The 16,948-nt window shown below is 57.8% G+C and overlaps 1 protein-coding gene across 2 annotated transcripts in view; it reads left to right on the top strand.

Moving 5' to 3' along the window:
• The window catches only part of CAMSAP1 (calmodulin regulated spectrin associated protein 1), a 60,136-nt gene extending 45,260 nt beyond the window's left edge, over positions 1-14,876 (top strand). Inside the window, exons 8-17 of one of the 2 annotated variants that reach the window (XM_040632180.1) lie at positions 1,726-1,900; positions 2,273-2,364; positions 2,859-2,943; positions 3,752-6,131; positions 6,969-7,105; positions 7,356-7,564; positions 7,650-7,752; positions 9,137-9,252; positions 9,643-9,761; positions 12,875-14,876. In XM_040632180.1, the coding sequence (XP_040488114.1) occupies positions 1,726-1,900; positions 2,273-2,364; positions 2,859-2,943; positions 3,752-6,131; positions 6,969-7,105; positions 7,356-7,564; positions 7,650-7,752; positions 9,137-9,252; positions 9,643-9,761; positions 12,875-13,177 (3,719 nt within the window). In that variant the 3' untranslated portion in view covers positions 13,178-14,876. Of the gene's footprint in view, positions 1-1,725; positions 1,901-2,272; positions 2,365-2,858; positions 2,944-3,751; positions 6,132-6,968; positions 7,106-7,355; positions 7,565-7,646; positions 7,753-9,136; positions 9,253-9,642; positions 9,762-12,874 lie in introns of both variants that reach the window. The other variant, XM_040632179.1, reaches the window with a different exon arrangement.
• The last annotated feature ends 2,072 nt before the right edge of the window (positions 14,877-16,948 follow it).

Raw genomic sequence — 16,948 nt, 5'->3', positions numbered from 1 at the left:
AAGGCGGTGTGGAAGTGCTTGCTTCTGGGAACACGGACACCTGTGTGGCTGTCTTCGCTGCCTGTCTGCTGCTTTTGCCTCGTGGCCCACAGCAGTTACTCGAAGAGCTTCTCCGCTCTGAGCCTGTGCTTGTCCTGCACAATCAGAATCCTAGCTTATTTGGAGAAGAGCTTCTGGAGGGTTCTGCTTAGCCTCCTTGGTTGGGAAGTATAAACTCCACTCTTGTCCATGAGGAAGCAAAAATCTGTTTACCACGGGGTAGGATAAATCTGCTGGCCTTTGAGAATCCACAAAGATGTAAGAAGGTAGTATGAGAGGATATCTTCGTGTCTATGTGATTCCTTGTAAAGAATCTAAAAAGCCAGAAAGGAAACAATTAGAAACTTAGCCATATTAAAATTAAGATTTTTTTTCATTGAAAGAAGATAAAGAGTTAAAAAAAAAGAAAACTAGGCACAAGGCGGGGAGATACTTATAACATGTACAAAAGATACCTGGTACCCGGAGCGTGTCCCTGGTGCCCGGTGTGTAGCCGGTACCCGGAGCGTGTCCCTGGTGCCCGGTGTGTAGCCGGTACCCGGAGCGTGTCCCTGGTGCCCGGTGGGTACCCGGAATATATAAAAAGCTCATGCATTTCAGTAAGAAAAAAGAATAGAAAAATGAGCAAAAGAATTGAATACATGGTTCAAGAAAGTAGTACTGCAGACGCTCAATACAGGTGGAGAGGTGCGTAGCCTACTTACACTGAAGACAACAGTGCTGACAGACACCCCCAGCAGATTGACCGTAAGACAGTCGAGCAATGCCGGGGCTGGGGCAAGAAAGCGGGTTCGGTTCCCTCCCCTCCCCACTGCTGCCCCAGCTCAAGAACCGTAGCGACCCCTCTGGCCTGAGAGGCCCGTAGCCTGTTCTGCCTCTGCCCGCCGGGCCCCGTCCTAGTTCCTGCCTCACTTGCTCTCCTTCCCACCGTGACCTGTGAGGTTGCACACTGCACGTGACCCTTCTCTGTGTCTCGGACCTTGCTGTGCTCCCGCAGGAGTCTCAGCCTCCCCCCCCAGCAGCGTGCGTGGGGCATCAGCTCTGGAGCAGGGCTGGCGCTAGAGGTGCTGATGGGAAGATGTGTCGTGGGTGACCGTTCGGTGTTGGGACGTGTGCTCGGACCTGGAAGAGCTGGCTTCCGAAGGATGGGGGGTGGTTTTTCAGACAAAGCGGGAGGGAGGCTTGGAGGCAGCAGTGCAGGGAAAGGGAGTCCGTGTGAGCTCACTGTAGGAAGTGGCCTGGCTAGTGGGGCCCCCCCGGGCCCCTCTCTTCTGTAGGGTGTGCCCCTGGTCCGATGCTCGCGGTGTGGGTGCTGCGCAGCCCGGGCGTGCTGCGAACTTCTGGCTACTGGTGTGGCTGAGCCTCCCGGCAGGATACGTGTGTCTGCTTACAGGACTCGCTGGTCCTGCCACCGTGGGCCTGCTAGAATGGACATGGCACCAAGCGGTCACTTGGCCTCCTCGAGGACCGGCACCCTCTGCGGGGCTGTGTGCTGCCTCTCTCCTGCCAGGCGTATGCCTGCCTCTGCCTCCTTCACACGCGAGCCCGTGTGAAGTTCAAGTAAAAGTTGCATTGTATTTTAGTTCTTATAAAAGCTGCAGGTTTTTTTTTTTTAAGGCGCTTCTTGCTGATGTTTTAAGTACCTGTACGTAATGTGAACAGTTCTATAAATTGCCATTTCTGCAGCTAAAACAGTGTCTCACCACAAGAGCAGTCGGCCTCCCGTTCCTATCTCCAACGCCACCAAGCGCAGCTTCCTGGGCAGCCCCGCAGCGGCAAGCCCAGCCGACGCGCAGTCCCCCGCGCAGCCGCCGGCCGAGGGCGGCCATAGGCACCGTGTGCACGATGAGCCCGAGCATCTGTGAGTCCCCGTCCCGCCTCCCTTTTCCAGTTGCTTCGCAGTTTGAGTTGCGGTGTCTTTCTGAAGGGGTGAGGGAGAAGGTGCTGGGGGTTGGCAGCGGGAGGGCCTCCCTCCGCCTTGCCCTCTGCCCCCAGGACCCCCCAGGCAGGCAGAGGGTAACCACAGGTCACTGATCCCCAAGTTGCAGTTTTGGGATATTGATCCCAGGTTTGAAGTTCTTGGCACTCTCTTGGCTTGTTTCTGTACTTAATTTTTCCCTGTGAATCTTCTGTCCTTGATAGTTGTGAATTCAGGACGCTCTGCGTATTGCGCATTTGCCCCTGACCTTGCAGACTAAGCCAGTGATTCTCTCTCCCGTTCTTTCCCATTTAGGGGGAAAGGGGCCTCTGCCTTTAGCCCGTCACATCCCTTACTGCCTCTGAGACAGAGACAGCAGAAGGCCGTGCAGGGGGAGGGCCCTCCCGGTAAGAGCGCCGTTTCCCCTTCGTCCTCCTTCGTCTTCTGGTCTTCGTCCTGCAGCTTATGAAAATGATCGTTCTCAAGTCGAATGTCCTACTGTGATGTAGTTGTTTTAGTGAGGAAGAATGTGGTAGAGTAAATTTTAATTTGTATTGATGTTCTTCAGAATTTCAGTCTCTGTAGCGAAAATATCTTTGAAAGGTAATCAACTATATGCAGTGTACAGAAAATTGCTGTGTCGTACCTAAGCGAGAACGTCTGTGTTGCTGTTTACTTGGGAGTCTGATTGTTTCATATCCTGGTTTGGACTAATGACCGAGTCAGGTGTTGCTTACTGAGAGCATCGAAATCGGCACTGTTGTGAGGATGTGCTTTTCTCAGGCAGTTCCGGTGTCCTGCCTTGTGATGCATTTCCTTAAGAAATGGTTATTCTGTTGAAAGAACTTCAGATGCTATGGAATGAGTTGCTTAACACCGAGCATCCTGCTTCCTCACGCAGATCAGAGACACCGGTCCAGCTCTCTCACCCGGGTTGATGCGCGGCCACGAGGTGCAGCAGTCGCGTGGCCGGAGAAGAAGAACAGGTGAGGCCTGTGTCTCAGAGACGTTTCTGTGTGAAGCGCTCATCAGGCTGACCTAGCGGTTGTCCCGCCGGGGTCCGTCCCCGGGCGCCGCAGTCAGAGCCACGTCCTGACCGTGCCGGGCTCTTGTCTGCTTTTCTCGCTTTGGTGACACATTGAATCGGAGTCAGACGTGGGAGTCCGGGCGGACAGCAGGGACAAGTACAAAAGTGTTTCATATTATAAACTTCTTTATTTTAGAAAATATGGTCATTTTTCACAGAACGTGGTTTCTTATTGTAATTTTTAATCGTTTTTAAAATGTCTCGGGTTTTGTTTTTTTTTTTTTTAAGATTTTATTTATTTGACAGAGCAAGAGAGGGAACACAAGCAAGGGGAGTGTGAGAGGGAGAAGCAGGCCTCCCGCCAGGCAGGGAGCCCGATGCAGGGCTCGATCCAGAACCCTGGGATCATGACCTGAGCCGAACGCAGACGTTTAACGGCTGAGCCACCCAGGCGCCCCAAAATGTCTCAGTTTTAATTTCTAGTGCTATGATAAATTTTCATATTGATAAATATATAATAAATAAAAACCCATTGAGGTCCTCAGTGATTTTCAAGGGTGTAAAGTGGTCCCAGGACTGAAACATTTGAGAATTGCTGAACTTAAACTGGTCTCTGGTTGTCCCCTGCTGTGGGAGAGAGTTTGCTTAAATCCCCTAGACTTCAGATTTGTACTCTTTTTCCGTCACTAGTGTCTTGTCACTCAGTGTGTTTGAATCACCGCTTGTAGACGGTGGCATGTCCAGCGGCTTCTTTCCCTACGTTGCAGGCCTGTATCTCAGCCGGCACCCTTCGCTCTCCATCATGCATCCAGCTGTGACATGGACCCCGGCTCTGGTGACAGCGTCAGCCTGGCTCGCTCCATCAGCAAGGATAGTTTGGCCTCCAATATCATTAACCTGACTCCGCAGAACCAGCCACAGCCCACAGCGCTAAAGACCGATGGGAAAAGCCTTCTGAACAATGTTGATATCGAGGACGAGGATGAAGAGCTTGTGGCCATCATTAGGACGGATGTGGCTCCCCATAGTGGTGACCGGGGCCTGCCGACAAATGCCAGATCTCCCCAGAGACTGGCAGACACCCTGGAAAGTAAGCCTGACAGTTTCTTCTTGGAGCCATTGATGCCGGCTGTGCTTAGGCCAGCCAAGGAGAAGCAGGTGATTGCCAAGGAGGAAGAGTGCGGAGAGGGGCGGCCACGGAGCTTCACGTCCAAGAGGCCCAGTGAGGGTCACCAGCCCCTGGTGCGCAAGAGGGCGCCCAGCAGTCACAGTGGTCGTGACTTGAGCAGGACTTTCACCCCGATCTCCTGTCCAGAACTTCCCGTGGGCGTGGATCCCGGGCCCACGGAGCCGGGGCCGCAGGTGGCAGGGGACGCCCGCGGTGGGCTTCCAGCCAGCAGCGGTTTAGATCTGTTACCTCAGGGACAGTCTGCCGATGGCTTCTTCCTTCACACAGCCAGAGCTGATGAGGACACTGAGGGCAGGCTCTGCGTCAGCTGTGCCAGGAGCCCCGGTGCCCGTGACGCAGAGCCGTGGGCTGTCCTGAGGCAGGACTCGGACTCGGATGTCGCAGACCTGGAGGAAGCCGAGCAGGATTTCGTGGGCGAGGACCACCCCGCGGTGATGGCCAGGTATGTTGGCGAGGAAGAGTCGGCCAAGCTGCAGGAGGACATGAAGGTGAAGGAGCACGAGGACAAGGACGACGCCAGCGGCCGCTCGAGCCCGTGTTTGAGCACGGTGTCTCAGGTCAGCAGCGTGTCCATGGCCAGCGGCAGCGTGAAGATGACCAGCTTCGCCGAGCGGAAGCTGCAGAGGCTCAGCAGCTGCGAGACCAAGTCCAGCACCAGCAGCTCGCAGAAGACCACGCCCGACGCCTCGGAGAGCTGCCCAGCCCCGCTGACAACCTGGAAGCAGAGGCGGGAGCAGAGCCCGAGCCGGCAGAGCAGGGAGCACGCCAGCCTGCTGGCCTCCGAGCTCGTGCAGCTGCACATGCAGCTGGAGGAGAAGCGCAGGGCCATCGAGGCGCAGAAGAAGAAGATGGAGGCTCTGTCGGCCCGGCAGCGACTGAAGCTGGGCAAGGCCGCCTTCCTGCACGTGGTCAAGAAGGGGAAGGCTGACGGCACCCCCCAGCCGCGGAAGGCGGACCACTCGGCGGGAGACTACACTCAGCACAACGGGGAGGACTTGGAGGGTGGGGGTTGCAGAGCGGAGGAGCTTCTCCTGAAGGAGGAGGGGCGGGAAGGCGTCCTGCCGTCTCCAGACGCGGACGCGGAGGGCCTGGTGCTCCTGCAGCAGCACAGAGCGAAAGCCCCCGCCCTGCACGAGCTGGAGAAGAGCAGAGCGCTTTCCGCCGCCCTGCTGGAGGACGCGGGCGAGGCGGTGGACGTGAGCGAGTGTGACCTGTCCATCGAGAAGCTGAACGAGACCATCAGCACGCTGCAGCAGGCCATCCTGAGGATCTCGCAGCAGCAGGAGCAGCTGCTCATGAAGCCCCCCGCGGCCCCGGCCCCGGGCACGAAGCAGAACGCCCCGGACCAGAAGGTCAGGGCGGCCATCCACTTTGTGGAGCCGCTCTCTCCCCCCGGGACGACGGGGCACCGCAGACCTGCGCGTCTTGGGCAGGGTCGGAATTCCCGCTCAGGGAGACCAGCTGAGCTGAAGGTGCCCAAAGACAGACAGCAGGCTTCCTCCCGAAGCAAGACCCCGACGCCCAGTGTGGAGACCCTCCCTCACTTACGGGCCTTCCCCCCTCGGACCCCCTCCGACCCGGGCTGGGACGGTGTTGCAGAGCCTGGAAACGACCCTCATGACAAGTGCTTGTTCGACAGCTACAGGCTCCACGATGAAAGCAACCAGCGGACATTTGTCTTATCCTCTTCCAAAGATGCAAACATCCTGTCAGAACAGATGAGCCTCAAAGAAGTTCTGGAGAGCAGTGTGAAGGAGGCGGGGCTCGGCTCCCCGGCGATCTCGGGGAAGGAGAACGTCCCTGCGGATGAGCCCCCAAGGAGCAAGGCCAGTCTCATCGAGGTGGACCTCTCGGACCTGAAGGCCCCTGACGAGGACGGAGAGACGGAGGGCCCCCAGAGCTCGGTGGATCTCACCAGCGAAGGCGATCAGAAGCCGGGGGTCGGCTTCTTCTTCAAGGTAAATTGCCGCTGGCGGCCGTGTCGGGTGGGTGTCAGGGGTCGTCTCTTGCCCTTGCTTGTGCAGGTGTGTTAGAAGCTTGCACTCGGGACCCAACCCCGCCGGAAGTACCCACGGGCACTGCCTGTTGGAGCGAGCGTGGCCGTGTGCCCGTGAAGCTTCAGTGCTGGGCCCGAAATGGGAATTCCATGTAATTGTCACAGGTCAGAAGTGTGGTATTTCTTTTTGATGGTTTTCTGACCGTTCAGTAAACATAAATGTTCTTCGCTCGCGGGCTCCACAGAAGCGGCCGGCTGGGGGGTGGGAGGGGGCTGGATCCGGCCTCCAGGGCAAGGTTTGCCGAGCCTGTGAGAGCGAGAGCGGCTGGGCGGGAGGGCGTCTCTGAGGAAGCTTCCTGTTGGTCTCTGTGCCTTTCTTGTAGTGTTTTCTTAGGTAGGAGGGGGAGACAGGTTGTGGGAGCTTTCCTCCGTCAGGGTGTAGAGCGTAGGGCCTGTCTCCTCCGATAAGCAAGCACGCTTTATTTGGTGCTTAACGCTCTAAAAACGTAAGCGAGTGAGTATCAGTCCAGGGGTCCGCTCCCGTGTGGACACTGAGGTAAACGGGACGCGGTGGGAGACCTGCAGAAAGGAAGGTGACGGGTGGGGCTGGTTTCTGGGTGGCCTGGTTGTGTTCCCCAGAATTCTAGTATCTGTGAGGACGGCCTCATCCTCCACGAAAAAGGTGAAAACACGTGTGGACTGTGCAGGAGCCCGGCGTCGGCGCGTGCAGGTCTGCTCCCGGGGACTGCGGGGCGTCGGGGTGGCGGCCTGCGGGGTGACGCGCGCCGCCTGCTTGCAGGATGAGCAGAAGGCGGAGGACGAGCTCGCCAAGAAGCGGGCGGCCTTCCTCCTGAAGCAGCAGCGCAAGGCCGAGGAGGCGCGTGTGCGGAAGCAGCAGCTGGAGGCGGAGGTGGAGCTCAAGAGAGACGAGGCCCGGTAACCTGGCTTCTGCCCCCGCCCGGCCCTCCCGCTCCCACGGTCAGGTCCCCCTTGGCGTCCCCCGGCCCCATCCCCCCGCCCTGCTGGGCTGGGCTGCGCCGGGCTCTGGTTTACGCACTTCTGGGCTCATCCCCTTCCGTTCTCGCGACGGTCCTGGGGCCGCACCGCCGTGCGGGGAGCGGGGCGCGGTGGCCGCCGGCCCTCGGAGCCCCGCCGAGTGCGTCTGAGTGGCGCGCGTGTCCCGCAGGCGGAAAGCCGAGGAGGAGCGGATCCGGAAGGAGGAGGAGAAGGCGCGGCGGGAGCTCATCAAGCAGGAGTACCTGCGCAGGAAGCAGCAGCAGATTCTAGAGGAGCAGGGGCTGGGGAAGCCGAAAGCCAAGCCGAAGAAGCCGCGGCCCAAGTCCGTCCATCGCGAAGAGTCCTGCAGCGATTCAGGGACCAAGTGCTCCTCGACCCGTAAGCAGGCGGGGCGTGCGGGGCGGCCGCATGCTGCGGTGGGGTGGCCGAGGCGGGCCTCGCGGCAGCTCTCTTCTCTCAGCAGCGGACCACCTGAGCCGGGCCCAGTCGGGCTCCAGCCTGTCCCTGGCCTCTGCGGCGACCACCGAGCCCGAGAGTGTGCACTCAGGGGGCACGCCTTCCCAGCGGTAAGGGGGGCGCGGGGGGCGTGGGGGGCGAACGCGGGGGGCAGGTTGTGTGCTGTGATTCTGGGGTGATTTCCCGGGGACTCGTGTCTGCCCCGTCCTGTGTCCCCCAGGCTGCATCGGAGCCGTGGAGCCCTCTGGCTCCGGAGCCTCCGGTGCGGGGCTTTGTCTTTCCTGTGAGCGAGGACGCGTCCTTAAATACCCACAGTTCCCAGACGGCGCCTCGGTGGGGCCTCTAGTCTACACTCTTGTCGTCAGCTGTCCTATAGTGTCCTTGAGGGTCTAGGACCCCGCTCAGGACCGTGCATGGCACTGAATTGTGGGCCTGCTTAGTCGAGACCGGTCCTCTGCCCTGTGTCTTCCGTCACCTGGCTGTGGTTCCTGTGGTGACCGCCCCTTGCTGGGTCTTGGCCCGGGTGCGGGTCAGCCCGCACGTCTCTGGTGCTGGTGTTTGGCGCTGCAGCCAGCAGGTGTGTGGTGCTTCCTCGGCCTGTGTGAGATGGTGTTTTCTGTGGCACGGGAAAACTTCCCTTGTGACTCGACAGTAATTTGGGAGGATGCGCTGGGAACCTCGTTGGTACCACCACCGATGGCCTTGTCCCTTCGTCATATGTTGTTGGCCCCTGTGTGTCCTTTGTCCTTTACTGTGTGTGGCATCCTGTGGCCGTGGCCACATGGTCCTCCCTCTTCACGTGGCTGGTGGCTTCCTGTCTCCGGGGCCTTGCGCAGGGTCCACGTCAGGGGCTCTGGATCCCGGCTGGGGTTTTGTTCTACCGCTCGGTCACCTGGGCTGGTCGGCCCCCTTGGGAGCAGCCACGTGCCGTTTTGCCACCACAGGCTTCTGCTGGGCTCCGTGGAGACTGCCCCGAGGGGTGCCCTCAGGCCCCCCCGGGGTTGGAGAGTCGTCGAGACCCAGGGTTTTGGACTCAGCCCCTCCCTCCCTTCCTCCTTCCCTTGTGTGTCTTGTCTCTTGAGTGTCAGCAGCACAGATGTCCCAGACTATGTCCTGCAGCTTCCTGAGCCAGCAGGGACCCAGTGCTGCTTCCCCGCTCCATCGGGGTGGCTCTCTCAAACAGACTTCTGATGGAGGTCAATGTCCCCCCAGGGTGTCTGCTTTTGTCACTCTGTTGTACCCGAGGTGTCTGACTTTTGTATTTTGCCCAGAGTTTATAGTTGTGCTCTGCAGGTTGGAGGGTGGAGGGTGGAACAGATGGGGTTGCTCCCCTGCGTTGCCGCGGGTCTCCTCCACTGCGGACGGTCCTTCCTGCCCGATGGCGTGGGCTGGCTGGTGTCAGGGTGGGCTCAGCCAGCTGGCGTGGGCCGTGGGCGAGAGGGGGTGCCCGTGACCAGCCCCACCCCCGCCCCCGTCACCCCCCTCCATTGGCAGAGTTGAGTCACTGGAAGCCTTGCCCACGCTGAGCCGCAACCCCAGCAGGAGCACGGACAGAGACTGGGAAACCGCGTCTGCAGCGTCCTCGCTCGCCTCCGTGGCCGAGTACACAGGTAACAGCCTCGCGCCCCGCGCAAGTCTCAGGCGCGTCTCTGCCCGCGTGGCCGCCGACGTGCCATTCTTTCCCTGTGGTCCCACGCTGAGCGGTGCATCTTGGCATGGGGAACCTTAGAACTGTTTCTTGGTTTTGTCTTTTATGTATCCAAGTCCGTGAAACTAGAAAGGGGATAAACTAATAACCACTGTGATCTTTTCCTCAGTTTATCTAAAGGTCATAACTCGGAATGAGTTCTTTCATATTTGAAGTGGCTGTTACTTTCCCTTTTCAAAAGCATGGACCTCGCTGACCCAGCCTGGCTGCTGCTTGGCTCTGGGAAACGGGGGTTTGCTGTGCGTGTGCGTGCCCCCGAGTGTAATTTTGTGAATGTCGCCTGCTTTCACAGGTCCCAAGCTCTTTAAGGAGCCCAGTAGCAAGTCAAACAAGCCGATCATCCACAACGCTGTCTCTCACTGCTGTCTGGCTGGGAAAGTGAACGAGCCTCACAAGACTTCAATATTAGAGGCAAGTATGAAACGTTCACCACGCTGTCTCCCACTGCTGTCTGGCTGGGAAAGTGAACGAGCCTCACAAGGGTTCAATGTTAGAGGCAAGTATCAAATGTCAGCATTACATTTTTTTATCTTTAAGTGAAATATAGTCGGTGCACAGTGTTTTTAACCACTAAGTTTTTATGCAGAATGAGAGTGTTTGTGAAATAAGGGCTTTTCCTAAAGCAGCACTTCATCCTTCACAGGTGCAGGTTGTCGCCTGGTGTGGCTTGGCTGCCCTGTAGCCCCGGGCCCCGTTGTTGGTGTGTGGGAGAGCGCACTCGCACGGGAGCCGTCCGTATGGCGCTCTGTGGCGCAGGGGGAGGGATGGCGGGAGGAAGAGCAGGCTTCAGACGAGCCAGACTCAAGGCTGTTGCACTTGGGACAGAGCTAGAGTCTAGGGCAGGGCCCTCTGGTGCTAAGCAAGTGGCGAGAACTGGTAGCCTTGGCGGGGTAGCCGAGGGCAGGGTGACTGCAGGTGGCGGGGGGACCGGGGCTTCCGCACTCCGACGCCCGTGGCCGAGGTGGTGTCCACTGGAGACAAGAAGGAGTCGGCAGGGGTGTCCTGAGGGATGATGGGGAGCGCGACGGTGGGCCTGGCTCCAGTTTCAGCTCTCGGGTCACTGGAGGGAAGGACGTTGGGCGGTAACACGCCTGTTTGGTTCTGTTGCGCGGACCGGTGTCTTCATGCGGGCGGCACTGGTCAGCTGTGCTGCGAGAGTGCTGTTGGGCCTTGGTCACTTTAAGGTGAGCCGATGGTGGTCTCGGCACGAAGACAGTCTGCGAGGCCGTTGGAGGTGGAGGGTCAAGGTTAGGACTTGCATGCCCTTCGTCTGACTGGCGCTCCGTGTCGGGGTGGGTGATGCTCTGTGCGTCATGCAGGGGCGGGGGACGCCTCTCCCTCGGTGTCATCATGCTGGTCTAGATGCTGGGGATCAGTCAGGGAGCAAACCTGGAGGTCCGGGCTGTGAAGCCGACATTCTGGGGGGTGAGGCGTCCCCTGGTAGAGGAGTTTGCAGGCTGCTTCTGGGAGAGGCTAGACGGGAAACGGTGCCTGCTCCATGGGGCTCCACTCTAATGCTGTGGCCTGAAAACCGGCACAGACTGTGTATGGACGAGTGGGCGTGGCTCTGTCCCCATGAAACTGTTCACAGCAGCTGGTGGTGCCACGCTTGGCCTGTGCTGTGTGAGAGGAAGTGATGAGTAGCCCAGGGGAGTTGGAGGAGGGCAGGATGAGGGCCCGGGGAAGGATGCTGCCGGCAGGTGGGAGCGTGGCACGCACGGGCACCAATGTGGTGGTGAGCCGCTGGGCTGGAGGAGCTCGGGGGAGGTCAGAGGGCATGAGGCAGCGCCCGCAGGGCCTCTGTCGGCGGAGGGACCCAGCTTTGCTTTCAGCGAAGTGGTGGATACTGCTGTGGGCAGAGCGGGGCCCAGAAGCAGGCTGCCTTCCGAGTGGCCTGTGGACTGCAGGCGGAGGACAGACGTGAGGGGAGCGAGGGTGGGAGCGGGGGTACGCAAGCAGGGCGGTGACTGGGACGGGCTGTGGGCGTGGAGCGGGCAGGAAGGCCCGTGTCTCGAGGTGCTGTTTATTTGCGTCTTGCTCCGTGTTTAAATAGAATTTTTATTTAGTTGAAGTCCGTGTTATATACACTTTTGGATTCTGGTTTTCCCACTTAATCTTTTTAAAATATATATTTACGTGTTAATTTATTGGAGTTAATAACAAGCTTATTATATTCTGACCAAACTAATATGTTTTTATGAAAAATAAGTATATTTTCTAAAGCAAAAATACTTAGAAGAGTGGCTTTGTTTTACATTTTTTACAAATCTTTTAAATCCCTGGCTTTGTGGAGGACGGCTGGGTCCCTGTCTGCTTGGCAGTCTGTCACAGGAACGCCTGTCACCCGCCTCTGGGAAAGCCCATTGCACGCTGGGCCAAGAGGGTGAAGGCAGAGCCTGGCCGCCGCTGCGGGAGGGCGCTGGGCTCGCAGACCCCTGGCGGGGAGAGGTGCTGGGGCAGGCGGTTCAACTAGAGCTGCAGCACGAAAACGTTCTGCAGTCCAGAGCCCAGCACAGTGGACACTGTAGTGCCTACCCACGATGCTGCTTGCTTTGGGCTCCTGCCTGTGACCGCGTCCCTCAGGTGTCGTTCCCACGCACAAACCCGTCTGGGTCGGTCCGGTGGTTTTCCATCTGTTTGCAGAGTAGTACGGCTGTCAGCACTAATCTAGCATAGAAAGAAACTGTCCCGATGAGCCACGCCCCCGCCCTCCCTCCGGCCCCCGGCTCCCACCATCCTGCCGTCTGTCTCTGGATGGGCTTCTCCTGGACGTGTCCCGTGAAGAAGACGCCGTGCTGGGGGGGCCTTGGGGGGCCGTCTTCTGCCCCACGGCATCACGGGTTTGTCCCGTCCCCGTGTGGCGCGTGTCAGCGCCTCACCCCCTTCCATGGCCGCATCCTACTCCGTTGTGTGGCCGTGCCCCAGTTTGTGGGTCCGTTTTCCAGTTGAAGGACGTCTGGCTTTCTGCTTTTTTGACGATGATGAAGAATGCTGCTGTAAGCATTCACGTCCGAGGTTTCGTGTGGAAGCTTCAGCCCCTCTCGTGTCCCTGCCTCAGACAAGAACCGCTGGGCCACAGGGTGACTGCTTCACGTCCCGAGCAGCTGCCCGACTGATTTCCGTTCGCTCTGGCCGCGTGAGGGGGCTCTGGTCTCTGCACACCCCCAGCCCCGCTTGCTGTCGTCTTCCTGCTAGGTTGTGGCCCTCCTTGTGGGCGGGAGTGCTGTCCCAGTGTGGGTTTTGATTTGCGTTTCTCTGGTGGCTCATGGTGTCCTGTGTGATTTTTCACTCAATGTCAGAAGCCTGTTTTCTCACACACCTAGATTCCTAAGTCCCAGTGGCAGGTGCCGCTGCACGACTGTCCGAGTGGGAAGACTGGAGCCCCGGGCTGTGGGTAGGCCTTCCTGAGAGCGGGTGGCCAGGCGGCCGCCGGCCTCGGGCGGCGCCCGTGGAGCGCTGGCGGCTCTGGCTGTTGGCGCGACTCTCAAGGCCTCGTCTCTTTTTCCTTTACTCCCTCGATACAGGAGCTGGAGAAGTGTGACGCCAATCACTACATCATACTGTTCCGGGACGCCGGCTGCCAGTTCAGAGCACTTTACTGCTACTATCCCGACACGGAGGAGATCTACAAACTAACGGGCACGGGGCCAAAGAGCATCACCAAGAAAATGATTGACAAGCTGTATAAATACAGCTCAGACCGAAAACAGTTTAACCTGATCCCAGCCAAAACCATGTCCGTCAGTGTGGACGCGCTCACTATTCACAACCACTTGTGGCAGCCCAAGCGGCCCGCGGTGCCAAAGAAGACCCAGACTCGTAAATGACCCCGGCGCCGGCGGGCGAGTCTGAAGGGTGCGCGGACGGGATCGATATTTATTATTTTCATCCGTTTGGGTACGAAGTGTGCATAGTCACAGACCTTTTCCAGAGAGGCTTCCAGTGAACCACAGAAAACCCTCCCTGGGCTCCTGGCACACACAGGAGGCCGGGCGGAGCGAGGAGGCGGCGGCGGCCCCACGTTGAGTGGCTCATGGATGCCGCGGCCGCTGCTGACCGCAGAGGGTCAGACGAGGGGTACGCGTGTTGCGAGGTCTCCAGGCCGTGGATCCCTTTACTTGAAGTTCTCCTTCAGTGTGAATGGAAAGTGATCTCCTTCGCTTTCTCACCTCCTACCCCACCCCCTCTTGCACGTGACCTGACACCCCCTCGTGCTGGCCGGCTGTAATCCCGTGAGATGATAGGGCTGAGGCTCGGTCTCGGGTCAGGGTGTTTGAATGTCTTTAGGAAAGGAATTTGAATTGGGGGAATCTTGTTCATTTGAGAAATTGTATGATATTTATTGATTGTGTCTACTGCCAATGTTTATATCCAGTTCTGAGATTTCTGAAAAAAATTCTTGTTCTTTGCTGCTCAGAAAACGTTTACTGAAAATACGAGTTCACTAAAAGCACTGAAAATCTGCAAAGTCTGTCTTCTGCTAAGATGACGTTTACAGACGTGGAGATGCTCCTTGCCGGCTCGCGATCATGAGAGTGGCGAACGGTACTGTCAGCCGGCGTCTGCCTGACTGGAAATAGGCAAACTGAGCAAACCACAGCCATCGCTCGTGAAGTTTTGGATAGTCCTAATGATTTGTTCACTTTAATAAAGACAGATTTTGGTAAAGTAGAATATTTCTCACTCTGAGCATGTTTCTCTGGAGAGGTGATGCACTTAAGCTGACGGTTTTTTTAGTGGCTTTAGGACATCCTGACTTGTCCGTCCGATTCTTGCTCTGAAGAGCAGCAGGCCCCACGAGCGTGCGGTGCTCTGTTCAGATCGATCGTTGTGTTCCGTTGCGTATGTAGAAACAATGAGGCGGTTGTCCGCAGTTATTTTGGGACTCCAAGTGAGCGAAACGGCTTTGGATTCTCCCCATGTTGGTCCAGATGGTCGTTGACGCTTCTCCTGACCAGATGCTCCCGGGAGACAGGTGCGCCCAGCCCCGCCTGGCCTCCATGGGGCTGCGGTCCTGCGGACGCCGTGTGACTGACCAGCTGCTCTGAGCCTTGATTTGAGCCGACTGCCGGAAGATTCTGGGGTCACTTGTGTTAGTTTTGCACATGTTTTCTTGGGAGTATTCTTTGAATCTATCTCGAACTGCAGGAAACGTAAAGATCCATAGAGAAAGCCGGAAAACGTCACTGCTCCCTAACTTCAGGTAGATAAAGGTAAGTGAGGTCTGTATCTGAGGACGGAGGGAACCGGCCACGAGACACGGGAAGGACTGTAGGCCCTCCTCCCGCTTCGCCCGTCTCCACGCTCCGTGCCCCGAGGACACACAAGTTTGTAAGTCCTGTGCTAGCAGTTCGTCCTGTAAGTAGTGGGGGCCGCGTGATTCTGGAAGCGGAGCGCTAAAGGGTGCTGAGTGGACTTTCTTGTCCCCGTGCTTTTCACTCGTGTGCTTTATTTCTCACTGTATGTTTGATATTCTATTCTATTTATTTTAAGAAATCACTAAAATGTAATAAAGTCGTGAACGAATTTGCTTTTTATTAATCACATGGGCGAGGGGTTGCGCCCCTCTGTTGGCGGCTGTCTCGGCTCCTTGCTTTAGGGAGCTTCCCGTTGTGTCAGTGAGCACACATCGCGTCCTTCCGTCTCGTGGAGTGGGGAGGCTTTCTGACTGCCTCCTTCGTGGACTTGGCGTGTGACCGCTTGTCTGCCGACCGAGAACACGGTCCTCTTGACGTCAGTGGAACGTGATTACTTTTCAGACAGACTCCGGTGCTTCCGGCAGAGAGCTGGGAAATTACGTTCCTGCCAGACTTCTGGGTAAATTCTGGATTTTCTTGATGTCATTAGTCAACATACGGAATATCGGACATGGTCCTCATGCAGTCCTTCCAGTGTCTGTTATGCAACAAGCTCTAACTTAGCAGCTGACTTTTTGTTTTTAAGATTTTATTAGAGAGAGAGCACAAGTGGGGGAGCAGAGGCAGAGGGAGAGGCAGGCTCCCCACTGAGCAGGGAGCCTGATGGAAGGCTCGATCCCAGGACCCTGGGATCCTGGCCTGAGCCGAAGGCAGACGCTTCATTGGCAGAGCCCCCCAGGCGCCCCGGCAGCGGACATCTCCGATATCCTGTCTGCAGGCCAGCGTGCGCTGAATCGGCTGATAGGAGTGTGTGGGTTCTCTGTGCATTGCTGGGTGTAGCGAACTGTCTTACTATGAGAAATTTCAGACACGTGGGATGCATTTTGTGCTCGAGATTTTAGTCCTTTCTGGCTTGATGTGGCAAACTAGTTCAGCTCTGTGGGACGCGTTACAGCTTTATTAACGTTCAGTTCTATGGGATGCGTTACAGCTTTATTAACACTTCGGTTTCCGAAGCCCCTACGGTATTTGTGTCGTGTTGCAAATTTCTTATGATGGAAAGGCACATCTTCTTATTGCCTCTTGGAATTCTGACGGGGTGAGGTCAAGCCGCCCTCGCCTAGCCACAGAGTTTATGTCAACCAGATGATGGAAGGACGCGTGCGTCCTGGGTCTTGGTGTAGAGCGCCCGGACCCCGGAGGGTTGCCGTGCGTCCTGGGTCTTGGTGTAGAGCGCCCGGACCCCGGAGGGTTGCCGTGCGTCCTGGGTCTTGGTGTAGAGCGCCCGGACCCCGGAGGGTTGCCGTGCGTCCTGGGTCTTGGTGTAGAGCGCCCGGACTCCGGAGGGTTGCCGTGCAGAGTTTATGTCAACGGACCCCGGAGGGTTGCCGTGCGTCCTGGGTCTTGGTGTAGAGCGCCCGGACCCTGGAGGGTTGCCGTGCGTCCTGGGTCTTGGTGTAGAGCGCCCGGAGCCCGGAGGGTTGCCGTGCGTCCTGGGTCTTGGTGTAGAGCGCCCGGAGTCCGGAGCGTTGCTGTTTAAGGTGAATGACGGTCGAGCAAGGGAGTCCTCCGTCGACAGTTCTCTCGTGTCCGTACACACGTGTGCACGGGCGTCTAGATGACGGATGTGTGCGCGCGCACAGGCGGCCTGTCTGCCCGTGGGGCCCTCCATCTGTGTCCTCCGTGCGCCGCTCCAGAGCCGTCTCTGGTCAGATATTGAGGCCCCAGGCCTGCTGTTCAATGAGGCAGAGGTGAGGAGAATCATTCCGAAGTCACGCCTGGGTTGTACTTCTGCTGCTGTGACTGCGGTTATCCTCTGGAGGGGACGGTGTCGACCTGAAAGGAACTTGCCTTTTGGAACGCATGTGGTCGAGACTGGCTTGGTCACCTTTGACGATCGGTGGTGACTTTTGTGGAGTGGGCTTTGACTTGGAACATCTTTGTGTCAGAGTGTGTCACGCATGGAGGGGACACGGCTGCATTGCTGCTCGCGTCTGCCAGCACCGGCTTGGAGCATGTAGTCGAGACTGGCTTGGTCACCTTTGAGCGATCGGTGGTGACTTTGTGGAGTGGGCTTTGACTTGAACATCTTTGTGTCAGAGTGTGTCACGCATGGAGGGACACGGCTGCATTGCTGCTCGTCTGCTCGCACGGCTGAGCGCTCGTGCCAGGTAGCATCGTTCCTCGGCAGCTCGGGGGTGCCTGGCTGCGGTCTCCTTGGTGGCACCTCTAAGCCCTTCC

Source organism: Ursus maritimus, unplaced genomic scaffold, assembly GCF_017311325.1.
Source record: "Ursus maritimus isolate PB19 unplaced genomic scaffold, ASM1731132v1 scaffold_17, whole genome shotgun sequence".
NCBI classification, from domain to species: domain Eukaryota; kingdom Metazoa; phylum Chordata; class Mammalia; order Carnivora; family Ursidae; genus Ursus; species Ursus maritimus.
Note: the sequence above shows the minus strand (reverse complement) of the source record. Positions and strands in the feature narration are given on the sequence as shown.